This window comes from Gambusia affinis, linkage group LG18, assembly GCF_019740435.1.
Source record: "Gambusia affinis linkage group LG18, SWU_Gaff_1.0, whole genome shotgun sequence".
Lineage (NCBI taxonomy): Eukaryota > Metazoa > Chordata > Actinopteri > Cyprinodontiformes > Poeciliidae > Gambusia > Gambusia affinis.
The window spans coordinates 2,493,749-2,521,462 of record NC_057885.1 but is presented as its reverse complement, the minus strand read 5'-3'; the positions used below and the strand labels follow the sequence as shown (position 1 = coordinate 2,521,462).

At 37.4% G+C, this 27,714-nt stretch overlaps 1 protein-coding gene across 3 annotated transcripts in view; it reads right to left on the bottom strand.

Moving 5' to 3' along the window:
• lrch4 (leucine-rich repeats and calponin homology (CH) domain containing 4) overlaps positions 1-27,354 on the bottom strand; it is a 53,720-nt gene extending 26,366 nt beyond the window's left edge. For all 3 annotated transcript variants that reach the window (XM_044097809.1, XM_044097807.1, XM_044097808.1), the window contains exons 1-2: positions 26,945-27,354; positions 3,590-3,734 (exon numbers count right to left, since the gene is read on the bottom strand). In XM_044097809.1, coding sequence (XP_043953744.1) covers positions 3,590-3,734; positions 26,945-27,116 — 317 coding nt within the window. In that variant the 5' untranslated portion in view covers positions 27,117-27,354. The remainder of the gene's footprint in view (positions 1-3,589; positions 3,735-26,944) is intronic.
• Positions 27,355-27,714: the final 360 nt, after the last annotated feature.

The following is a 27,714-nucleotide window of genomic DNA, read 5'->3' as shown; positions in this document are numbered from 1 at the left end:
TCTATTCTGAGTCTTTCCCGGATGACTGAACTTTTCACTCCATCTATAACGGAGAGCCCGTACACCCTCCTGAGGAAACTCATTTCAGCTGCTTGTAGTCAATCACTACCAAAAGCTTATGATCATAGATGAAGGTAGGAACATAGATTGACCAGTAAATCCAGAGGTTAGCAGAAAGGCTTCTGTGAAAGCTAGAGCGCATGGTCTGATGAAACTGAATGAATTACATTATCTGCATAAAGAAGAGGCCACCCCTCAACATTTTGCCTGTGCCTGGAATTTCTGTCCACAAACATTAAGAACAGAATCAGTGACAAAGGGCATCCTTGGCAGAGTCCAGCTCTCCCCTAAAACAAGTCTGACTTGCAATCAAGATTACATGTAAAAAAAAAAAGCACATAAAGCTTGGGCGAACTCCTATGCATCCCTGATCCTGCTGAGGGTGTAGAGCGGCTGCAGTGTTTCACAACCAGCACAAAAACTACACTGATCCTCCTAAATCTGAAGCTGCACTATCTAGCACACATATGTCAGAGTCAAGGCCCGCGGGCCACATCCGGCCCGCGTGAATATTTTCTACGGCCCCTGGGATGATCTTGATTTATTATTAGAACCGGCCCGCAGCAAGCCGGCACCCCGTCTTAAAAAATGCGCGTTGCACCCCCCCCCCCCCCCCCCCCGTTCGATCCTCACAACGCGCGCACCCCCCGTTCGATCCTCACAACGCGCGCACCCCCCTCCCCCCCCCCCCGTTCGATCCTCACAACGCAATCCCCCAAATGGCAATTTATCATTGACAGAATTTGACTGTTTTATTATATATTTAGATAGAAACTAGAGTTGAAAGTAATGACTGTATTGCACAAGCATAAACTGAAATGATTTGAATTTAATCCTGACTGAATTTTATCCCCTAGGACAGAATAGCAGCAAAGTGACATGCTGTGAATAGACTGCATTTGAAATGTTCAGTTACTCCCTCATTCACTATTTCTGTTTAAGCTACATTTCAGTTAGGCATGTGGATTGTAGCCTAAACAATTCACATGCCTAACTGTGAAAAAACAAAGTAAAAGCTATTAAACTTTGCTTTTGTTTAATAGTGTTAGTCTGTCATTTAGTGTTGGTAACTTTTACGGTAAAATGGTAAAATTTAGATTTATGTTCTTAAGGTTTTTCTGTGTCTTTTCTTGTTTTAAAACATGTACCGTATTTTCCGGACTACAGAGGGCATCTTACTATAAGCCGCATCTACAAAGCTTTTTAAAATAGCTGGAATGGTACATTTATAAGCCGCACCAGGCTATAAGCCGCAGGTATCTCCAGTTCTCTTGGTTTTTCACAAGAATGCAGCAGAGGGCTGCATCCTTAATAAATCTGCTATTAAGGACGCAGCCCTCCGTCTCCAACGCCAAACCATGGATTTGTTCATGCCCAGCTTACGTGCAGTGGCTCTATTTCCCTCCTGTACTACCAGATCGATAGCCCTCAACTTAAAAGCTGCATCATATGAATTTCTCTTTGTTGTTTCCATGATGAGGGGGTATGAGTTTGAAGAAATTTCTCTGTTGTGCCTGCTGCTAGCATGTGCTTGTTCTAAATGAAAATCAGAACTTTCTTCTTTGATTTCCAATTTTGACTTCCAACGATTCACTTCCTGCTAAAGAGTCCTGTGGCGGTTGAAGAAAAATCCATAGAAAAGCCACACTGGGCTACAGTCCCGTATTTTATAGTTTGAAAAATACGGTAAATGACAAAATCAGACCTCCTTTTTGGGCTCAAGTTGTGAGAATACTATCATGCATATGTTGCAGTGCTCCATGATTTAAGAAAACAGATGCAATCTTGTAAACTCCTTAGTTTACAAAGAGTTTACAAGGGATGGACTATTGGAGTAAAGCTGTTTTCATAGCTACAGTTGAGTTTATGATTGCAACAAAGACATTTTAACAGTTTGTAGTTGAGAGAAAACCTTGAAGTTCCAGATGAAGCTCTATCAGAAATCAGTTCTTGTGAGTGAGACTAAGTGCTACATGTAAACAGGATACACTGGGAATCAACCAGAACTGAGCATGTGAATTCTAACCCAAATCCCTCCCACCACCAACAATTTTCCACTCAAAAAGTTAGTGTGATTACATAAAAATATAATTGTCTTTTCTGTTTTCTGTGTACTGCTCTAATTAATCCAACATGCTCTCTTACCATAGAAGAACAGCACTTTGTCTCAGACTAACGATTGTTCATGGTGTTGTCTAGTCTGAGAACAGACTTATCACAAACAATGAGGTGAAAAATTAATTTAGGCCTTGAAAAGTATTTTCTTTTTTTACATGTAGTTGAGATAGCCTAATTTGTCTATTTGTTTTCTGGAACTGAAACATTCCTAGTGCAGTTTTTTCCCCTTCATTTTCCTAGTGATGGCCTAACAATGACTCAGCAAAGAGACGCTAGAAAAATGATTAAACTGCCAAAATCCCAGTATCTTGTATGATATTTTAGGCTTCTTTATTGCCCTAATGCCTTATTGTGAAGTAGTCTTTTACAATAAAGACTAGTTCACTGATCAGCAATCAAAACAAAAATGTACAAGCTCAAACTACAAAAAAAACCTAGAACAATATTGTTCAGTGTGAGCAGCCAAAGCTGATGTAAATGGATAACATTTTAAGGAATGACAAAATGGCAATTTATGTAAGGTACAAAAAAAACTTGAGGTAAAAAAAAATATATAGGCCTATATTCAAACTAATATTTGTGATTTGCATAAATAATTCTATTTACAGATACAGATGCAAAGCATAATTCTGGTTTATTTAGATGATGTTATAGATACTGCTAGGCATTAGACCTTAAAGCAAGGCAGACATCCTGGTGGGAGTTTTAAGTTTAAATAAATTGACAGAGTCTTTAAATGAAGCTTAATTTTTTTTTTCAACATTTCTGAAGGATGAGGAAATTCTTGGTTGAGAACAGCCAGCAATTCTCATACTGTAAGATTTCACAATATTCAAAAATATGTGTAATATTTGTGGGGTACATTTATCAATACAGCATTGGTTTTGGAGAGAGGGTTTTAAAAAAGTGCCAGTTGAAATGCGTCTACCTAAAAAGTATATCATTGGCTTCACTTTTAAATTCAAACTCTGAGGTGAAATGACAGTATGAACAGGATACATTTTAATTTATAATTTGTTGATCAGCTGGTTTTCTGCTAGTTTGTCTGTCAGAAATGCTCAAAAATGGGTTTTCTGTTTTGGATCCTTCTCTTTTGTATTTGGCTAGTCTTGCAAATAGCTCCACTCGTTTTATTAGTTGTGATGAACTCATGTTTGAATGAACAGCTTCCTGCTGTCAGGAGTGCTACCGTGTCTGAACACATTTGTAATTACTGCCCAGTGCCATTCTAAATAAATATCATATCAGCACTAAAAACTCTAACTGAAACACAGTTTTTCTGCCCAGAACTACCCACCCTGCTAGGATGGGTTCAGTCACATACTAAACAATGAGCCACCTAATTATCCACATGCTACACCACATCAGGAGAGCATGTGGCTTCTGATGTGGTGTGTAGGTGTTGAGTTACCTGAGGTTGAGGTAGGTAAGGGCCTGGAGGTTGGCCAGGCTGGGGGACAATAAACGCATTCCATTGTGGTACAGACTCAGCGTCTCCAGAGAGATGAACTGACACAGCTCTTCTGGAAGCTCACACAGGCGGTTCTTAGATAGATCTGAAGCACACAAACACAAACAACCATTATGCTCATCCCTCAAACCGTTTGGTGACAAACTGATAAAGTTAAAAGTTTAAGAATGTAGCCCAGCATCGTCTGTGTGTGAGATGTAAACGTACGTTACACACAAACCTTTGTTCACAAAAACGCATCATTTTCACTCCACTGCACGCACCTCTAAAAGCGCAACCATGGGTTTTATTTGGGGCACAGATCCTTACAGTTCAGGGTTACTGACGTACAAAAATATTTAAAGCATTTTTTTGTTTTTAATTAAAACAAGCAACACTTAGCCAGGCGAGGGGGCAAGAAAAGTCTGGTGGCCCACCGAGCTTATAATACACTGGGGGAGACCCTGTTAACACAATATACCATCATCTTTAGTTTTGTCTGTTTTGTATGTATTGTGGGCTTGTTTCATATATAAGGATCTGTGGGGTAGAGAACTTCAGGTTCCAAAAAAAACATATTAATCTGAGATAGTCTCATCATAAACAACATCTGCAGATTGGATTTTACACTATTTGTAAATCAACTCAAAGAATAAAATGCAAGTGAGGATGGAGCAGATTAGATAGAACAGTCTACAGCTTACAGAGTGATAGTGGTTTTAAAAGTCCCATTAGCACCGAGCATCCATTGGCAGCAGGATGAGACAGATGTCTGTCAATGGCAGACAGCCCAGTGGCTCTATATTGATCGCAGTTGGAAAAGCATGGAAGAGAGCGAGGTTCCGGTTTGTTATGGCCTCTGTGGGAACTTTTACTATGGAATTAAGAAAAGCATAATGACTTAATTTAGGATTATTCACTGGTATTCAGAAGTACAGTTACCATTTTTATGTATGTTATCAATGACAAATGGTTTTGTAATTTCATTTGTAGTATCTTTACATTGCTACTTTTAGCTTGTTATTTTTATTCTAGATGTTGTTGGGATCATTTTACATTTTTAACGGAATACAATAAGTTTTATATATACACACACACACATACATATATATTCATAACCCTGCCTCTCGCCCAAAACATTTGCTGGATATAGGCACCAGCATCACTCCCAACCCTATTAGGGACAAGGGTGTACAGAAAATGGATGGATCTATATATAACTCAATATGTTATATGTTAATTCAAGCCATTAACTTTAAAAATACATTGAAAACGACATGATAAGGAGTAGCAACAAAAAGAAAAAAAAAAAACTGAAACAGCTCACTGCATAATTGTATAGAGCATAAGAAGCTCCACAGACAGAAGGAAAAGGCAACAGCAACTAAATGTAATGGAGATCCAATCATGGGTTTTATAAAGCATAAAAAAATATAATCCTTTCTGCTCCACATTCTTCATTACTGATGGAGAGGAGAAAATGTCCATCATCATGACTAGTTGTAACAAGCATTGCAAATGCAGCAATGCAGTCCGCTGTTTCGGTCAATTACTGTGTGAGGCTTTTGGAGATACTGAGTTTAAATGGTATTGAGGGGTATGGCAGCCTGATTTCCCCCCGTCTTCCAGACCACTGTTCCACAGCTAGACGCTAGCTGCCTGAACAATAGGTGGGGGTGGGCCTTATGCGTGTCTGGGTTTGCTCAATGAAAATAAAAGGAATTGGTCTCTTGTGTCTGAATCCAAACAGACTGATGTTCTGGTTCAGGTGAAAAGAGGAAGATATGGTTGTGAACTTCTTTACCAGCAGAGATTAAAGTGATGTTACACAACATTGGGATCAGTACAAAAAAATACAACGTAGGTACATATATTGCTGTGACTTCACGATTCGATAAATTTTTATAGAGATTAAAGAATGAAACTGCAGGTGGATTGGCTAAAAATATGACTATAGCACAGCTGAAGTGTCTCTAACAAACTTCTCATTCCCTGGAACTGGTGTAATAAGGGCAGACTGAATCAACATTGGAATCATTGGGAAAGTATGTGCTGTGGAATGGGAGCAGAGAATCGGTCCATCCAGCCTCCAACTGGCTCTCCATTGTTCAGACAGCAGGAGGCTCACATTGAAGGGGTATGCTCTGTGGTCAGGAGCCAAATTTGTTAACTCAACAAAGCCCTGTGGATAAGAGGAACTGTCACAGAAAGATGGCCCCTAAAGATCTGGCTATCAAAGGGAGGGGCCATTTTATAACTGATTGAAAGATTTACTTAGTGCAAACCGGCAACACCATCAATACCCAATCGGATTTTAAAAGGGCTGATTTTGTTTGCATTCCAAGCCTTGCAGCCATGCTGAGGTACACCTGGTTTCCATTTGGTCTCCAAAGGACACATCCATATGACCCAGGCACTTCCATTTTCCTCAAAAGGTTCAAAATATTCACTTCAAATCAGTAAATGTAATTAAATTCACTATGTCTATATAAAACTGGATCTGTTTGTTTTATAAAGTGACTTTAGACAAAACCTGTTGTGAATCTGCACTGTATAAATAAACTCCAAAACACAGCTAAAATCCCATATTTTTCCAGCGAACCTAATATTATGTTGTCTTGTCATTACATCTAAGAATGTATCATTAGAAGTCTTCTAAGCACTCCGCAGAAGTTTGAATAGTCAGATAGCCCTGTAAAAACAAAAGGGAAAAGTGATGCTTGTCGTAGCTCAGTGTGGCCCCATGATAAGCTTTCTCAAACAGCATCATCTCTAAAAAAGGTTGATGGAAAGAGAAAAATTTTAAATAACTTTCTTGATTTTTGCAAGAATGTTTGCACACTCACTTGAACTGGTTTTTGGCTTTTCCAAAAAAATATCTAAAGCATTCAACATGGTGAACTTTCTGGAAAAAATGTCAGACCTTCAGCTTGGAGAGGAGGATTCTCTCCATTTTTCTGAGATGTGTTGTTTTTTGTGCAACATTGTGAAAGTTCACTCAAAGTTCACATGACAACTACATGGAAGCTACTGTGTTTCCTAGAAAGACGAGTTTATAGGGACAGTAATACCATGCAATTCTGATTAAATGTTTTTAACTTCAACAAAAAAAAATACATTCAAAGGAATTAATTAACTTTATTAGAGCAACTCAGAAGAATGTAGGAGACTTGAATTTGAGGGAGAAATATAATATTAATTCTATCAGGTTACATCCACATTTTAAATACATGAGACTACAGAACAGGACAACATCCATGTCCTGTTCTGGTTCTAGATGTCTTATGGGGCAACAAATGGTTCCTGTAAAATAAATGATCATTGAATGACCATTTAGAATGGATCTTCTCTACAAAATGATTGATTTTAGAGACCAGTTTCCCACTGCTATTCATCAAGACTTATACTATAGTGGTATACTTCTTTAGGGGTACTGGCTTTCCAAATTTTTAGCGGAAGAGAAGCTTCACATGCTGGAACAAGAGAACAAGAGATTATACAGCCTTAAAGAGCGTCAGACGATTTCAAAGGATCAGAACGGAGAGGAGGACTTTCCCACCAAAGCAGAGCACTGAGTCTAATTACAGGCTGCAGTGGCAAAGGCTCTACCATGGACACTTAAATCACTGCTGACCCACTGACCTCCTCAGTTTCCCAGTAAACACAGCTCTTTATAACCCAATAGAAGAAAAGGAAAGCTGAATCTTTCCAAAAGACAATGAAGCCAACAGCTCCCTCATACTTCTGCTGATGTTACGTAATCAGCATCCTTACCTCAGCCTAGTGACACAAACCACCAAATCTTTCCTCTGCTATGCCAAAGCAGAACTACAGCTCCATTAGTGTAAAACAGTCAGATCCCTGGAAAAAGGTTAGAATTCTGAAATAATGTGACTGATGAAGTAATGGATAATTATTCATTGGTCTGTACCTTGTATGCGTTATGTGTTTTAGAGAATGGCTGCAGAAGCTCAGGGATGAGCTGAAGATAGGAGGCAGCCAGCTGTCCAAGTGGAAGGGGCACAGAAAGCCATGTTTTTGGACAGAGAGCCTGAACAGTTCAGAGAAGACCTATTGGAACCTTTGACTGTCTCTATAGCAACATTCACAAAGCCTGCTAATTATACAAGTGACGCTAACATCCTTCTGTACAAGTAAAAAGCAGTGGATCTACAGTAAGCCCTAAACACCTTTGTGCTTCAGCAGTTGGCTTTGGATGTATAATGTTGGAGAGTTGTTGTTGACCAAAGAATCAGACGGATGAATAAGAACAAATGATAAGCACAGTTGGATCTGAAGGAAGATTCATGAAGAACGGGAAATCCTTTTGTTTCATAAAGTCTTCTGAATATTAGGATAAATATTTGCTCAAATATTTACAAAAAAAATTATGCACCCCTAATTTTATACAATGTGTGGCTCCACTGATAACCAAAACATAATGTGAGCAGTTTCTGTTAAGAGGTAACAAACTCGACTTAAAACAAGTTCAGGCAATATTTAAAAAGTTAAAGTTTATAACGAGATAAAGTCAGCTACAGACTAGGGTAAAGTCTGTAGTTTTAATGCACTAGCAGCATTAAAACAGAATAAGACAGACTCAGATCTATCCCAGTGTAGTAAGGAATCAAACATCTGGACATGTCAACTTTCTGGTAACCCAGGGACCAGTTACTTTATAACTTGAAGTAAAATAATTGGTATGAAAACAAGTTCCTGGGTGCTTGTTCTAAACAGATTTGGAAGTCAATATTGTAGAGAAAGACATACCTGTAACACCCACTCTAAAAATATATTTTTAATATAATTGTGGCACAACAAGAAGAATAAAAGCTTCCAAATCCTGAACTCTGCCATTATGACGGAATTGATGACACTATTGTTACTTTATAACAGATGTTCACAATTTGAGGTGGACCAATTGTAGTTTCCTAGTCAACCACCAATCTTTAAAAGGTCTGGCCGACTGATTCCATTTTTAGTCTAAAAAGTCACTAAATATAGCAACTAGGTTGCTATATTTAGTTGCCAATTTAGTTACCACTAAATTGGCAACATTAGTGACTACTAATGTTGTAAGTGTAGTCATGAGTGCGGTTAACTACGGTTAACTACAAGGAAAAGTGCACAAAAGTTTATGAACAAAATAAAACAACAGATGAAGTAAATGAAGTGCAAATAAAACTGGGAGTGACTTGCTGTACACAGCAACTAGTGGGGGAGGGGAAACACCTCTTACAGCATATTCATTCAAGAATCAAAACATTTGCAAAGAGTCACTCTTCTACCATCTGACAATTCACATCATAAACCATTCATGTGAACACTGACCGCATGTGAACAGACCAGGAAAAGAACAAACCTGGTAAAATAGCAGAGCAGCAACACAAAGACATCATGAATATGTGAATACAGCTATATTTAGAACCTTAATTGTTTGGGATTACTACATTTTATCCTCTGCCTGTATCAACTGAACGTAAAGAATGCTGTTTAAAAATATTACCATAGAAGTATAACATATTTACAATTTTTTTTTAATTTTTTAAAAAAAATTTCAAGTCCCACTCCTCACCATGTATAAAATATATTCAGGATTTTGTTAAGTCTTTAAATGCCAGAATGTCTTCCTCTTTTTTTAATAAGAAAGCCCAGATTCCATAACACAAAATATATATTTTATGGTAATTAGCTAAATGAGCTTAAAAGATTGCAACTTGTATATAGAAATGTTGGTCAGAGAGTTTTATAGACAACCTCAATCCATACTCCACAAAGTATAATATATTTATTTTTTGAATTTTTGAAAAGGCAGACAGCTGCAGCTGATCTCGAACACTGCTACTCGTTCTCACTAAAACACAAGGACTTTAGAACATTATCCAGTTCTAAAGTCCTCCTACTGACTCCTTGTAGCTCAAATAATATACCTTAAAATACTGCTGTTAGTTTATAATACTGAAGGGTTTAGCACCACAATACATTAAAGATCTACTGTTGTTATAACAACCTTCCAGATCTGATCTGCATCCCCAGAACCAGACATAGAAAAGCAGCATTCAGCTTCTATGTACCACAAATCTGGAACAAACTTCCAGAAAACTGCAAAACAGCTGAAACACGAGTTCCTTTAAATCAACACTTAAACAGTAACTGGACCATCATAAATTGTAGTCTGTATTCCAACTTTTCACCACTTTCCTTTATTTTGCCACTGCAATATAACGAGTCTTGCTCATCTGTTGTTTTGTGTTTTCATCATGTAAAGCCCATTAAGTTGCGCCTTGTGGCTTAAATTTGTTATACAACAAACTTGACTTGCCTAAGAAAAAACTAGCCTAGAAGAGGTGAAGCGGACAGGCAGAAAGAAAAAAAAAGGAAGAAAACAAAGAAGGTGACCAAATAGTAATTAAAAACCCAGACAGGACTGATTTAAACAGACCCGCGTCATTTCATATCCAAGTCTGGAATGACCTGGGTGTGAATTACAGTGTTGGATAACTGTTTCTGCAAACTGCGAAATAATCGGTTCACTCCACAATTTATGGTAAACCGATGAGTCCAGCAACATCTGGGATGAAAAGAAGCTTACTGCTAGTCAATGTGGTAACAAAACAGGCCATGAAGAGATAAATGTGTTTTTGCCCTGCATCAACCAGCAAAAGTTTACCCTGCTAGATTAATGAGACAGACCAAAGCTTGGCATTGATCTGATACTGTTTGGTTTTAATTTCACAATGTTGCCATTGGTAACACAAGTCTGTTTCTGATGTAAGACAGGATGTGGCTGTGTTGGTTCCTGTTACACTGTTAGCTACAGCCAGCTGATGAGCAGCTCAGACAAAAAGCTACACTGCATGTGTGTGGGTGAGAGTGCTGAACAGCTAGGCCTGAACGCTGGAACAGAGAGAAGCACACAAGTTCTGCAAGGGATGGAGAGCATTCTCAGGTTCTCAGAATGACACCTCCAATTGAGGCTTTAAGATTTATTGTAAACATACACCTGTCTTACTGAGTATGCTACTTTATCTTGGAACTATTTTACATTAAAAATTATATCTTCATATTTACCTTTCTGAAATTCAGGAAAGCTGTTTGAAAATTGTTGACAGAAGTAAATGTTGCTTCAAATTTCTGGATTCCAAAATCTAAATGAAAAATTCTCATATGCATGAGTTCTCCAGCAGGAACCCAGTACTGTATGCAGTGCAATATGAACCCAGCCTAACATAGTATTAATTAACAGACTCGTATAACAAAAGAAACACATTCCCTTTTTACCTCTGCTAAGGTAATGGCATACTTAGCTATTACCTCTACTAAGTATGCATAATTATGTACTGCCAAGCAACATAGTCATTGCTACATTTTCACAACAAATAAGCAATTAGTCACTGACCAATTCTGATTTCACATTCACACCCATCCAAACAAACCAGTATTCTACACAAACAATCTAGAGTTTGTTAAAGTGGACTAAACAGGGATGGAGGAATGCACCCAAAGACTTAATGACTAAACTTATTAAGTCAGAATGAAACGGGCTCTGATAGTCTCATTGATGACTAGTTAGAAAACAAGAGAGCTTGTGGGTATACTTACTTATCTTGAAGCTTAGTAAATTAGAAATGCTATCCTATCCAAGATTTTGGACATATTCTATCCAACCTATATATTTTTTTACTCAATCTCACTGTGGGAAGAGAGGTCACAAGCTAAAAGAAATTAGGCACATCATTTTGAAACTGTTCATCTGTGTGGACAGCTGAACAGTAAAAATGTTCCAGTTGTCATGGAAACAGTACTAGAAGCATCAAAACTAGTTATGCTACAGAAAAACATGCAGTAATGTGTTAATGCTCTTCTATAATTGGCCATGGAGCCAAAGGGCTGTTTTCTGAGATCAGATCTGGCTAAACTTCGGTTACCTGGTTGTACATATGTGATTGGAGATCACTTAGGCGTGACAGAGATATGGTGTTTTCACTCTTACATGTAAGAGTGAAATTTGAATTCAGATAAAGACTGTGCCAAGACTCTTCATTAGCTAGCTGATCTAATCAATTAACCCCTGCTGGAGGAGCCAGGAGATATAACACAAACTTTCCAGAGGAGAATGGGTCTCACCACACTAGGCATGTCACGATAACCAATAAATCAATTAATTGTATGATAAATGAAAATTATCGACCTCATTTTAATTTATTGGCTTTATTGTTTCTTCCTGCCTTTTTCTCTTTCTAGTGATGACAGTGGATGAAAAAAGGCTCAACTCCGGTGCTCTCCACTGACTTCTACCTTCCTTATTGCCTTAGCTTAAGGGAGGAGTGTACTATTGCATCAGGCAGCCGGATATCCCCATCTTCTCTATCTAAATCTAATGATTATTGAAGGGCAATATAGTATACAGACTTTATAATCTGTACTGTTTTAGTTGATTGTAGTTTCTATTTCCACTTTGGTTTTATGTTGTTTTTAGTTTTTATTCAAGTGCATTTTTTATTAACAAAGAGTCCATTTTATTTTTGTTTTTGGTTGTTTGATTATTTTGTTTACCACTTCCAGTGTTAAATGTTCTTTTGAAAATAAAGTGTTTTGTTTGTTGTTGTTTTTGGCAGGATGTGCTTGCATTATTATGTCATTACCATTACATCAGTTTAAAATGGTCTTCAAACAATATTTATTGTTGTTTATCACAATAATATTTGAGACAATTAATTGCTCTCTTCACATTCTTGTTATATGATACATGACATCGATGTTTTAATGAATTAATTTTTTTTTGGTTCATAGCATTTTCAGGGGTTTGGCTGGAAATGCTATAAACCTTAAGTAGGACAGCATTTGAATGCAGCAACACCTCCAGCCTTCTCTTTGGAGTACTGCCATCAGTAAATAAACAGTCTGAACACCAAACACTGCAGGACTTAATGGATCTGCTGAGATACATAAGGCAGGCAGAGCCTTAAGCTTTACTATTTACCAGGCTGTCCATTCTACACCATTATATCATTTACACAAACTACCCCAGCATCCCAAAGCTGCAGGGACAAACTAAGTTCTGTAGAACGACAGCCCTTTAAGGAAGGGCATGCTACTGAGCACAGAAATCTAGCAACTGGGAAGTCCTGGTAGAACATTCGGTTGTATGGCTCAGCCCGTCTGCCTCACAGCCTCTCTGGACTGGTGAAAGGTTTTAGATTCTCTAATGATAAACAGTGACTGAGTGAAAGGCATTGAGAGAGACATGTTTTTGCTAGCATTTGGAAATGAGTTATTTGATTTGTACCAATAAATGTACCCAAGTTCCAAAATAATCCAAACTTCACTCACCATTTTAAACAGGAAAGCGGTGCATGACTGAAATAACCTTGATAAAGAGCTTATTTTCCTCAGTTGGTGCTTTATGAGATGGCTGCACTACCAAAGAAGGAGCTCAGACTGAACGGAAGTTAATCTGGAGATCTGCTAACATTTTGCTTTACTGAAAATAACTAATATGAACTGACTGGCCAGAGCCAACGCTGTCTAACCATTCTGTTTTCACTCTTCGTTAACAAATTACTGCATGTATTAAAACAATAGCTCTGCCACCCATTTGTCGCAACGGGGAAGATAGAAAATGGATTTGTCTGGTTCGTCTGTAAAGGTGCACTAAGCATCAGCTAAAGTCTCTCCGCTCCAGCTGTATGCCTACACCTGCCGAGCTCCTCCCCACTGTTCGCTCTGAACCAGTCACCAGGCAGCAGCTCCAGGAGAAGGGTTGTTGTATTCCATGCTTTGCATCAGTCATTTTAAGGATTCTTATTGATTCTCTGGAAAACTATAACAACCCGGACATTATCATCAATCAATGAAATCCTTCCGGATGCTCCAGACTGAACTTGAAAATTGGGCTGCTAGCACTCAACATTCGTCAATGACTCACAGGCAGAAGTGAGAGAGCATTGGCAAAACATATTAATTATCAGTCTGGAACATGGTGTGCTAAGCAGTAAAATATAATTTAACAAAGCTTCATGGCAGATAATTTGCATCAAAGAACTTTAATAATTGAGATAGTCTAACCATTTAAGGAATCATGACAGCCTTTAACCTAGCTGCTGTTATTCACCTCCATATTGTGAAGCTATGAAACAGTGACCATGGCAAACTGTGAGATGTTCTCAGTCTGAACATACACTCTATGAGGCATGTCCTCAAGCCTTGTAATCTGCTTCTCAGGTTACCACCCCTGGGTCTGAGAAGGGACTCCTCCTTAGCGCCAGCTGCTCCGGTCTGAGAGAGAGAGAACCCAACAGGAAGTTTCACACAGAGAAACAAAAGACAAACAAATCAACAAAACCCACCAAGAAGAACCTTCAAAAACGAAAAAGTACTTCTTAACCTGTATATATAGCAATGTACGAGTTTACTCCAACTCATGGAAACATATTTAGACTTTCCTCTTGTCTGGCATCCTGACAGCAGAAGCATAATGGAACATGGAGGCTTGTGGGAGATGGACCAGAAAAGCAGAGCTGTGAGGACGCACAGAGGACTGCAGGCAAAGCAGAAGTCAACGGCTCACCAAGAGACAACCCACATCCGCAGTACACAGGAAATTAGACTCATGAGGTGGAACACTCACTGCTCCAACATCCATGCACAGCTATACATACACATGACGCTACACAGATGTAAACAGATGTTTACATGTTGATTTCAGACCACAGATGCAAATACAGTTCCATTACCCTTAGCAGGTTCGCTAAGCTGAGTTTCTGGCAGAGCTGTAAAACATCTGCACAGCAGATGTATGAAGCTGGAGACAGAAACAATGCTAGCAGCAAAATGTTAACAATAAGGAGACAATGATCAAATTGCTTAGCGTTAGCAGTTTACTGCTCTATAGCATGCTAGGAAAGAGTGAAATAAGCCATTATTATAAACTTGACTAATAACTTGATATTATAGCTAATAACTTAAGGAAAAATTAGTCCTCACAGTTAATATAATTAACTACCGGTAATGTAAATCCTGATTCAAGTGAAGCCTTTCTGCTAGAACACCTTCAATATTATCCGGTTTAAGTGAAAGGAAGGGCACTAACCCGCTAGGTAAACCTGAGAGATTCAGCCGCAACAGCGCGCTAGGCAGCTTAAGTGCAGAGTTGCAGCGGTGCAATTTGTGTGTGCTGTCAGCTTTATGCCATGTTCAATGCATCAACTATACTGTATTTTAGAAAGAAAAAACTAAAAGTTATGCCTTTATTTCTCACTGTCTTTAACATAGAGCATTTGAAACCACAAAATAAAATCTGAATATTTTTATTATTTATTTTCAGCTTGCTTACAGAGAAAAACATGTGTTTGATGTGCATTACTAGTCATTTTTGGTCCTGCACCTTAAATGTGGTTTAAAAAACTTTCTAAACCACATTTTACGGTACATTTCACTGTAACTTTGCTGGCCCCCTCCCCAAAATTGGTCTTAAGAAATTTCTAAAAGTTAAACGAGCAACAAAAACTGAATTAATTCCCTCTTTTGTTTGTAAAACGTGCCGATATTTATAACTGTCATCAAACTGTAGCTCCCACAACATATTTAAAATAAAACAATTTACCAATATAGGAGAAATTTGCCCTTTCTTGCATCCTGACAGAAGAGAAACCAAACTGTTTATAGATTTGTATCAGGAAAAATTTATGTATCAAACATCAGTTTTCTCAGCTTTATTTTAAGCTGTACTTAATAGATATATCTAATAATAAATGATGGTGCTACTAATATTTTTGTGACAGATTTCTGCTCGTCCTACATTGGAATAGAATGGTTTTCTGGACATAATTCAATGAATCGCATAGCGACTAATAGGCACTGTCCAATCCAGAATTACATTAGCAGAGGTATGAAAGAAGTAAAAATAATCAGCAATACTACATTAAGAAATTATATTTAGTCCTCAGTGCTACATGAAGCTCATTTTGAAACAATGCAAGATAAAAACAATATTTTGCAATAAGTAAATTAAGTCCAATGTTAGGTTTGTGAAAGCTAAATGTGAGAAGGAGAAATAAATCTGTGTTCACTGATGCAGCTTTTTAATGTCATTTGCAAACAATTTGGAGTTCATCAACCTACAGCAAGGAAGAGTTTCCTTAAGTGGTTAGTATTTCAGACAGAAGCCAATACAAGCTGACAATTAGAGTTCCAATCAGCATGTAGGGGAGGACTGCTATAGAGTAAAATCCAGTAGATGGAAACACATCTAATTCACTTTTTTTGTAACATTTTAAATGTTTGCTCAAAATTCGCATGACAACAAAATGTACTGAACTGCATAAGCAGCAGTATTAGTAAGTCTGATACAGGCTGTTAAGCCATGAGCCAGACCAACAGTTGTATTACAGTAGGTTCTAATGCAGGACCAACATCCATCTGGTTTCTGATCAGATAACATCATTATTTATTTAGCTCTAATAAAAGACAGCTTTCAGTTATGAAAAGAAATACAAGGAATACAAAAACAATGGAGTTTTTGCAGCCTGAGTTTAATAAGAAAAAACAAACAAACATGACAAAGACCTTTCTCCCCCTTCCACATCCTCCTCTTTATTCACCCATGTCAGCTGTTGGGCCTCTCAGATGTGGTGAGTATAGTGTGTGGCTGTCCAAAACCCAATTTGTTCTCAACAACATGAGTCTCTGGCATCCCCGCACTCATATAGTGGTGACAAAATATATTTTGTCATCACAGTTGCTACATGCTCCCATGTAGCAACTGTTCCCGCTGCCTGTATGCTGGACAAACAAAACTTCCATTTAAACGTCTGCTGTGCTCAGCACCTCTGGTAATAAAATAGGAACTAATAGAAAGTAATAGCTGCCTTCATCTTCCTCCCTGAGTACTTCTAAATAGAGAATATTCTGGTTACTTCACATACAGAAAGCCTAAATTTAGACATAAATCATTAAGCTTTTGTTTTGTCATCAGATTTAAATACTTCATTAATTACATATTTTGTTGATAGTTATGATCTCTGTATGGTGGGCTAAATATTTTCCTTTTGACAAGAAAAATTGTAAAAGATACGTGTGTGATTATCATTACTTTGAGCAAAAAAAATGCAATGTTATTTTTCTAATTAATGGTATCAATGTGATTTATCTTCACGTTAACTATTTCCCATTTGTTTAGCTCTTTGTTTCTGTCACCGTAGAGTGTGTCAATCACACTATAAAATAGGTACAGTTAGAACTAGTGTACATTAATAGCCGTCCTGTACTACAGACATTCTTAACATTTTATCTAACATTTTAACTGCTTCAAACATGTATTCTATAAGTCTAGAAAATAGTCTCAAACCTCATTTGGGTAATGTGATTTACTGGCAAGAAATTGTGCTCTTGTTTTGCTTTAAATTTCCCAGCCAACTGGTGGCACAAGCCACGTGTCATTCCTATGTCATACTCTTTCAGTAGGAAAACAAGCAAGTCATAATTATGGACTTTAACAATCCCTTATGGTGGCTCAGAGATCATACACTTTTTCACGAAAATGGGCCGATTATGAATGGTGGCGGATCGATCGGCACACCTCTACCTAACACAATAAGAAATTTTGTTGGATGATAAATTGTCCCAGAAGTTATTGCGATAAATGATAGCAATGTTGTCTTGAAACCATTTTTATGTAATGTAATGGTATGAAAAATGCAAGAACACATTCTCAAAGATCAATAAATTTTAAATTCTAATGAACATTTAACACTGGAACTAGACAACATTTTACATAGTCTAAATAAATATACAACAGAAACAACAAATACAATTAATTATGAAGCCTCTGTAGTACACACAATTGTCCTTCAAAGAAAGGCTAATTGAAACCAATACACCAAACTGAAGACTTATCTAGTTTTTTTGTAGAAAGGGAGAGAAAACTGAGAAAATGACAAACCATGCAAATGGAAATGATTGAGTTTTAATTTATCATGCGATTAATTTATTGCTTATTGCGACAGTCTGACATTATTTTTCAAATCATGGTCATTTTTAAAATAAATACAGAAAGAATGCGTCCAAGTGGTAACTTGAAGTGTTTTGTGAAAACACAGGTGGTAAAGCAAGAGTCTAATTCATAGTTGATGACTTTGTGCTTTCTTTGTTAAATATGAGCTGGTTCTAAACAAATACCAAGATTAGCCTTTATTAAGATAAATGTCAGTAATTAAAAGATTAATGTCAGTAATTAAAATTCATACTATGTTCATAAAATTTATACTAGGTTTGCCTTCTGAGGTATGTTTAAATGAGGACTTTTCATCATCCCATTAGAATTTAGATCAGGGGTCTCAAACTCCAGTCCTCGAGGGCCGCAGTCCTGCAACTGCGATGTGCCTCTGCTGCACCACACCTGAATAGAATAATTAAGGCTCTGGAGAACTGGTCTACACAAGGTGGAGGTAATTAAGCCATTTCATTCCAGTGTTTTGTACCTGTGGCACATCTAAAAACTGCAGGACTGCGGCCCTCGAGGCCTGGAGTTTGAGACACCTGATTTAGATGTATCTGTGGATTCTTAGCAGAGTGGAAAAAGTTCCTAAAACTCAGTTCACAACCAACTCTCTCTGCATCATAACATGCATCAGTTACTGTTCATTGCTAAACTTACTTAGCAATGATTAAATGAATACATTCATCCATCCATTTTCTAACACAAGGGTGTTAGAAAATGGATGGAAATTCATTGCTTATTATGAATAAATATATTAATTGATAAATAAATTTAGCAATTTATTTAGGAATAAATTGCTAAATTTATTTAGCAATAACCACAAAAGGACTGAAACCAGTGATTAGATTAGGTGTGAAATGGTAGTGAATACACTCAAATTTCTTATTTGTGTATTTCTTCATATACAAATGACCTTCAAACATATTCTTATTGTAAGAACCGATTTTTGATGTAAATTTGGTTAAATTTAGGTTTTAATTACTGACCCCCAATAAAAACCCCACAGTTCCACACAGAGCCAGTAATGAAAGCATTTGACCCCCAGAGTGAGCTGGGAACATTCATCAGACAGCAGCCTGCAATAACATGATGTCCCAGGGTCCACAAAGTAGACACATTCTACAATGGTGGAGCTTTGTTTCCCTCCGCTCTGGACTACCAGGAAACACGAAGGAGGAGGCAAGCCAAGGCTCCATTTTGTGTGTGTGTGTGGGGGGTGGGGTCCGCGTGCGTGTGTGTGATAACCTTTGACCGCTCCGTTTGGGAGTGGGGGATGATGTCTCCTAAACCTCTGCTGGCGTTGTCTTGCCTCAATCAAATAACTAAAACACACTTTTTCTGCAAAGCATCAAGAGGCCCTGCAAAGCAAGGCATCTTACAGACTTGCTGCATTTTAACAAGTAAATAAATTTTACAGAAAAGAAAAAGAAAATCCTGTCTGCTTATGTTCAGATATCTAAAATCTGGATATCTGGAGAATATTAATAATTGCTAAGCTGGTAAATAGTTAAAAACAATACATAGCACCGCCAATTTTTATTTTTTGTAAAGGTATTTTTTGGAAAAATCTGGATTTTTTTTTTTCCACCAATGCACTTCTTGTGTTTCCAAGAGCGATATTAACTCACCCAAGAACTATCCTCTTGTTTGACAAGCATGTGTTTATTATTATTTATAATTTCAACTTTGAGTTCAGGTCAACTCAAGGAAGAAATTATAAAAAAATATAAACACCTTAAAAGTTTTTTAAGATATTTTCTGTCATTTGGAATTTTCTTTTAAGTTAAAATAGAGAGGAAAAAAGTTATTAAAATTGGAAATTGAATTTGGAATAAAAAAAAAAACAGAGGATTTATTTGCCCAGCATTAGTATAAATATTAAGCATAGTTTATATTAACAGTCATCATCTAGAGCAGGGGTCACCAACACTGTGCACCTGGTCGCCCGAGGGGACCTTGTCAGTCGCCGGCGGAGCAAGTTCTAAAAATAGCCATTGTTATTAGGCAGCACTACCAAAGAAATTATTTAATTTAATGATTTGACATTGCAGTAATAACATTTGTTTATGTTTAGAGTTAAAAAAAAAAAAAAGGGAATTGATAAAAACGTTTAAAAGTAAAAAAAAGAAAAAAAAATCATTTCTGAAATTTTTATTATTTAACCCTCTTTCCTATTAACAAAATTGTGGAGAAAAAAAGATCTTTTGTGCCAACATATCTTATACGTAGCACACATCTCTGTGAGTCTCTGGGATGGAGCACCCAAAGCCTAAATTTTTTTGGTCAGTTTACTTTTTTTTATTTGGCGGCTTGGCACTTTTTCTGATAAAAATGAATGACAGGAGTAATTCTAAGAGCGGTCGTTTGGATTTCGGAGGATCTTTACACCGTGTGCAGTTCTGTCAGGTCGTCAGTTTATGTGGTTCTTTGAAGTTTCCAGAACTGGAGAGCTGATGGGCCACCTGTCGGCTGACATCCGCGGCTCTTTCTGAGCGTCGCGCTAAGACTGCAGGTTAAACCATTTAATCTAGTTGAATTTAATCCAGCCAAAGTAGAGTAGAAACTAAGCAAATATTGTTGCTTCACCTTCTCGTCCTCTGGACGTCTGACACCACCTGAACCTGTGATCAACACTCTCCTCTTTCAGTGAACCACAAGGGTAGGCTTCGCTTCCATGTCCTTTATTCTTTAGCATCGTCTGAAAAAAACAATGTCCGCTGCTCTTGTGGTTTAGGTTTGTGCTGATTTTTGCACAGTGAGGAGATGGTTGTGTTCTCACAGCTCAGGTGCAGTGATAGTTTTGTGCTACCCTCTGATCTGTTGGACCTTTTATTTCTTTCCGACATCTGCTGGTGTCAGCCAGAGGGTGACCCGTCAGCTGATCAGTTTGCGAAACCACAAAAAAAAGCTAATACACCAGTGACCAGCACACTGTAAAAAGCTCTGGCGGGTTCTTAGAACTACAGGAGGTTATCCTTTTTTGTACTACTCTGTTTGTCCAACCCCTAAACCTCATACCTCTGGAGTTTGTGGTTTTAAATGTTAAAATTATAAAGATATTAATACTTTTACAAGGTATATGAAAAATTAGTTTGTTTTATTTTTTTTGCTTAGTTACGTTCATGTTTAGCTTACATAAAAACGCCAACCCATGAAATAAACAAAAACAATCAGACCAATCAGCACACTTTGGCGTGTTCCACCTCAACCCTCACAGACTGTACACAGCTGTGTGTACAATATCTTTTGACACAAAGATCTTTTTTTTCTCCACAATTTTGCTAATAGTAAAGAGGGTGAGACAATAGAGCAATAACTATTCTTTTCTTTTTTTATTCAAAGGAAAATCTCAAGGTACTCAGTGTGTACAGCTGCAGGCATTGCTGCACCAATCCATATTCTCAGTCACTTGTGGGTTATTTAGAATCACATAGAAGAGCTCCAAAAGGGAATCAAACTTAAAACTCTGTGAACTAAGAACATCTGATCACATAACAGCAATTAACCATATCTGCCATGATAAATCATTACTGATAACTATCGTGAGAAGTCCATAACATTAATATGATCAGGCAGCATGTAATCATATATACATATATGTATTATTGTTATAAAGGCTGAGCCAAGAACATTTATGTCTGTATCAAACAAGTAGCCCTTTGTGTTACTCTGTACCCGTGAAGTAGCTCCTAGTCTCAAAAAGGTTGGTGACCCTTGATCTAGAGTTTGAAAACAGGAGTCATCCAATGTTTGGCTCTGTAATTGAAAATGAAATTCCATATCTCATATGCCACAGCTTCAGCAGAAACTGCAGGGACAGCACATTTTCTGCTACACCTCATTGAACTTAGCCTACTCCTCAGCTCAGAGAAGCTGGCAGGATATCATTAGCTCAAGAAAGTGCACAAGTTGATTCTTCGTTATGTGGAAGAAGAAAAACTAAATCCAGAGTTTCCCTCAGTGTATTATAAGCCTGGTGGCACGCCATGCTTTGCGTTACAGTTTCTGTGATTCTTATTAAAAGCTCAGACACGAAATGGAAGAGCTACTAAAGTCAATTTAGTAGCGTTAAATTAAATCTCCCGTTTGTTGCACATCTCTGCACACAGTGCAGCAGATTTAGTACATTGTACAAGGCCGGTCCAAGGCTGTATAAGGCCTGGAGCAAAATTTGACTTGGGGGGGCCCCTCTTGCTGCTAAAACCATCAGCACCTCTAACGCTTGTGTTTTAGAGTTAGTGAAATCTGGGAGAGAGGGAGTAGTTTAATTTAAAAAGCAATTGCAGTTTACTAATTTGTATCTGTGAACAAACAGAGCTCAAACTCAAAGATTAAACTCACAGCATCAGGCTGCGGCTGTGCAATAAAACAATAGTAAAGAGGGTGAGACAATAGAGCAATAACTATTCTTTATGAAGATTGTTTTTTGAAACAGAAGTGCAAATACTTGATATTAATTTTAATTGTATCGTTTGATTTGTTGTTTTTAAAATGAGTTGTGGGTTTAAATAGCATTTCACTGGCAATGTTTTCCCGTAACATATAATTACCCAGTAATATTTTTACATTTTCTGTCTACTTAACATCTTTTAATACAAAAACACAGTGGACCGCCTCAGCGCCCCAAACACCGGGTTTAGCAAGTTTTCAGGGGGAAACCGGGAATTCCAGAAGCCACAGTCCAAATATTTGGACTTTTAATACAACTCCCGAGTAAAATCTGAATCCCTCCATTCAGTCGACAGCCATTGAGACAGGCTGGTGAATTAGAACAGACAGGCAGCAGCACTCCAATACAGGAGGAACAGACAGAGTTAAGGAGGAGCCTCTCTGAGAGACAGCAGCCGTAACTGCCAGGTATGTCAACAGCTCCTCATTACTCACACACTTCACCGTGACCACAAAAAGGCTGAGCGCAGCAGAAACATGAAATCAAGAATGGACGTCTACAATTGACCTCACTGAGGAGTAGAAGCCTCCCATTCAAGATGAAGAAGAACAAATGAGTCAGAGTGAATGAAAAAAAAAAAATAAAAAATCAACTCAGCAAGACTACACTTTATAAATGTCAAGGACATTGATTGATGTGATTAAAAATCTTTCAAACTATTAAAAAACAAAGATAACTGCTCTGTTGAAACTGAGTATGGTTTGGAAAACCACCTGCTAGTGCCTTAGATTAACCAATGAAAAGCTGAAACTAGAAATGTCCTTAACATTCAAGACATTCCTCAATTTATTTCCAGTATAACGCTTCTGCAGAATTTATTACTTAATTTAACTTAATTATAAATTTCTACATAGTTTTTAACCATTAATAGAAGTAGTTGTAATACGTTTCACAGCTTCATCACTTTCTCTCCCCAACATATTCAGAACTTTTTGTATACTATATTGTATCTGTGAGGAATGAATTACTGTGTCAAATATGTTATTTACATTCCAGCACCCTTTTGTTACCATTATGGATCTAATTGTAAAGGTTTGCCACACTGACACTACGTAGCAAAGGAAATTGCAATATTCAATATTTAACAGATCACTGAACACTTTTTACTCTGATGATTAATCGAATAAAGAAACCGGTACATTCAGCTGGGATTTTATGTATCCACTTAAGATTTTTATAAAAATTTTAGAAATGCATTAAAAGATGCAAATAAACAAAACATTTAATTCTTTACAGGCACGACCAGTCAAACATTTAAAACAAACATTGTATTGCCTGAAAGTCAATAACAGCATTTCGTTAGTGAATACCTGATCACTTGTAATAAATGAAGCAAAATCATGCGACAAGCTCAGCTCTTTCTGCTGGCCTGAACATCAATACAGTGTAGAGTTGATTTCTTGATTATTTATTAATTTACCAATTCATAATTGGGTAGCAAAAGGTGCTTAATAGGAGATGTCTTTACAGTAATTTTAACCAAATAAAACAAACTCATTTCTGAGTTTTTCTACCCAAAAATATCTTTTTCTGGATAGAAAAGATTTATAGACAAAGGTGCTTTTATCTTAAATGTAAAATGTATATATTTCTGGAGAGTTTTAGCCTAACTACAGCTCTTATTATATTGTTCTTTCAACAAATGGCTTTTTTGGGCCTGTACACTCCAATTAATAATTAATCGATTACTAAAATTAGTTCACAATTATTTCAATAACTAATTCATCCGGATTAATCAGATTAACTGTGTCAGCCCCACTGAAGACATACACATTCACCTTGTGTTGATCAGCCACACTACAGCTATATCAAAGATAATTTCTATCAATCAAATTTATTTGTATAGCACATTTTCAGCAAAATGGCAGTTCAAAGGGCTTTACATCATAAAAATAAAAAATACAAAGACATAGAACACAGTCAACAACTGAAGCATTGCAATTTGTCAAGTGCGATTACATCAAAATGTTGATTAATGTGTCATAATGTTTCAAAAGCAACGCTAAACAGGTGGGTTTTTAGTCTTGATTTAAAGGTACTCAGTGTTACGGCAGTTTTCCAGTTTTTCAGAAGTTTGTTCCAGATTTGTGGTGCATAGAAGTTGAATGCTGTTTCTCCATGTTTGTTTCTGGTTCTGGATGAAGAGCAGACCAGAAGCAGAAGACCTGAGAGGTCTGTAAGCTTGATAAAACAGCTGATCTTTAATGTATTGTGGTGCTAAACCGTTGAGTGATTTATAAACGAACAACAGTATTTTAACGTTTATTCTATTATTCCATTGGAAGGATTGGGTGATGTGCTCTAGCTTTCTGGTTTTTAGAGAGAACACGTTTCTGGTACTGCTAACAAGCAGCAAAGAAAACTAAACAGTATCAACTGCCAGTTCTCCGTACTGTGAAATAGTTTCTGGGAATTGATGGAAACATATTCTGAAATGATTTCAACAGACAACTCAATCTGTTAAATTTCCTCAGCTTCTTTAGCTGAGTCTAAGTAAATATAATCAGATTATATTTAACATAACCTTGGCTATGTACTTCCGGGACTTTTAAAAAAACTTGATCTGGATTCTTACACCTTGCTACAGCTCATTACTTTGATTCTTTGAGTTTGTGAAACCTCTATTAATTTTAAGCTTGATTATTTATTTAACATAATCTGAATGTACAGACACCAGAGCAGATGAAGCAACATTACTGCAGGTAGAATATATTAATTTAAAGTGAACATAATCAGCATTCTTAGTGCTTTGTGGTACCTTCCAAGCAGATGTCTGCTCTCAATGCACCGGCTCAGGCCTGCTGTCAGTAGATGATCAGCATTACAAATACACAGAAAAGACTCGTCATACAAACCAACATGCTGCCTTCAGGTACCAATACAATGTAATCTAGAACAGTTACATAATTCACGTGGAATCTGGTTGTTTTGTTTATTTTATCAGTTCCAGTGTCAAGTGTTCTTTTGAAAATAAAGGGTATCTATCTTTGGCAGGAAATCACATGCATTATTATGTCATTTCCATTAAATCAGTGTACAAAGGTCTTCAAACAATATTATCGTCTATCGCAATAGTTTTTGAGACAATTAATCGCTCAGCAAAATTTGCTATTGTGACAAGCCTACGTCCTGGGGTCGATTCCTGACCCTCAGGCCTTTGCTGCATGTCTTCCCCAGACAGGACAGACATTTCCTGTGTGGTGACAGTCACTATAGGCCTCTTGAGCCACAAAAAAGATGTTTGGAATAAAAAATAAAAATAATTAGGCAGAGATATGGAGGTGGAAGTTTGAATCCTTCTCCATTATGATGGAAGGAACTTCTTTTGAACTTCTTTCTCCTCTCTGTACTCTGGATCCATGATCCTCCTTTTTACCTCCTCTGGGATTTTGGGTCATAGTTCAGGTATTATTTGAGCAATTCCTCCCACTTGTAAAAACAATAGTTTGTTGCCACAGTTATATATCACAACTGTCCAGAAGTAAACAAGTAAGAGAAAACAAAAATTCTTCCAGATGCACAGCACTCAGGACCAGATGGAATAATTGTCCAAACATGGATGCCCTTAACTAAAAAATTACAAACTAAAGTCAAGAAAAAGAATTAATCAGAATTAATGTAACAGCTGGTTCAACATGCTGCCAGACACAATTTCAAAATTCAAGTAGAAGTTCAGATGGCATGTAAAAGAACATGTTTGACCACATCAAAAACTCAGAGGATGATTAATGTCATAGTCACTGTTTACTCTTGCTTTGCCACCCACAACATTATACATAAAGGCATGGAGATCCTCAGAGTGGAACTCTGGCTCAAACACATTATGCAACTCAAATTCTTCTGAATCCTTGTCATAATCTGTCCAGTTTTCAGTTTCTTAGCACGTTGTCTACAGCAGCTTATTAGCTCCAATCTTAAACCTCTGGTGACGTCACTGAACTAAATAACTATAAAACTAAATTGGAAGGTTCTTTCCCTTCAGTTTCCTCTTTTACAAACTTTGGACTACACAAAATCCAGCATTTGAAATCCCAGTTCATTGTCCAGTTTATTTTACTCTTAAATTAACCACTGAATATCTTTAAAATTTCTCTCGCTGCTGTTGTCCATAATCGTCTGTAGTGTCTTCTTTCTCAGGGACGTATATACGAGATAGAAGCAGGGTCAACTTGAGGCTGTCATGTTTACAACGAAACTAGAGAAACTAATTGTTCGAAACAAAACGAGAAAAGCAGAAAGACTACGGTTAAAAACTAAAAACGAGTAAAATCAACAAGATGTTGAAAAGAAGAATTCCTAGGGGCCGTAGAGGTAACCTATCAAATTCTGCGAGCTTCTACACTTGTTTTCGGGAGGAAGAGGAACTCGCTTGTGTTTTTCCTCAATTATATTTTCTCTGAAGTTGTTTTAAAAGAACACTACAATCTTCTTAAAAGCTAACAGCGCGCGTTACAGGAAAAAACGACTATGTTAATTAGGTCTGCCAGCTATAGACCTTCATTAATAAACTTTTAGAACTAGTGGAAACTGCATGCTAATGGCGATGCCAGACACGCAACGCAGTTTGCACCAGTGATTACGTTAATATTGTCAAGCTGCACTTAAAAGCAGTGTACTAAAGTTGAAATACACTAAAAGACTATATTTGTGTTTGAACAATTAAGCAGTGGTTAAAATCCCGAGAGAAACTGAAACAGCGAAGTTTTTTTAGAGTATTGTGCAACGCAGAGGGTTGAGGGAGGATGTTCCTTCCCCGTTAGAAGAAAGAAGCAGGTGGCGATAAAACAAAAGACTCTTAACAGCGAGAGTTGGCTTTTTTCTGAATTGTACACAAAAAACTAACTGAAAGAGGACGAAACCAACCGACCTGCATGGGTTATGTCGGACAGGTCGTAGTTCCTGGCGCTGCGGGGAAACTCCTTCAGCTTTCGGTTGGATAGGTTGAGAGCTCCACTCGCGGAAGCCTCCTCTAGAGCTTTCTCCACACTCCGACTGGCCGCTACTGTGGCCGGCAGCTGGGCTCCATCCCCAGCAGCCATCAAACGTATGGGTCTGCCTCCTTTTTTACTTTGCTTGCCGCGGCCGCACCACTCTCATACCCCAAAGGCTCGTGAAAATAATCCACACCGAGTCACTCTCGTTTCAAACTTCTTGAAAAGTGAAAAACTAAAACTGACTGTCGATGTCAGTTGTTTTCGCTTCCTTCGCACAACGGGAGCCGCGTTCACCAGCGAGCAAAAGAGGCTCGACCTGTCAATCTTTCAGGAAGTCGAATCAAGTTTGAATCATTTCACAACAACGTTGCTACAAGAATACCCTTCACTTCAAAATAAAAGTCTTTAACTATAAAACTAATCGAACGTATTCTGTTTGTTACTGTTACTTCTCTGAACCTAGGAATTTTGAGGTTATTTGATGATTGATTATTTTTAAGATAAAAATCTCAGTCAATCAATTTTATTTATAAAGCACCCTTCATACTGAAAGCAGCTCAAACTGCTGTACAGATCAATAAAAACAAACAAAATCAAACAATTGCCCACTCCAATTCTTCATGTATACATTGCAACATGTATAAATTAAAAAGTAAAAGGACCTAAAGTAGAGCCTTAGGGGACGCTATAGATAACATCATGA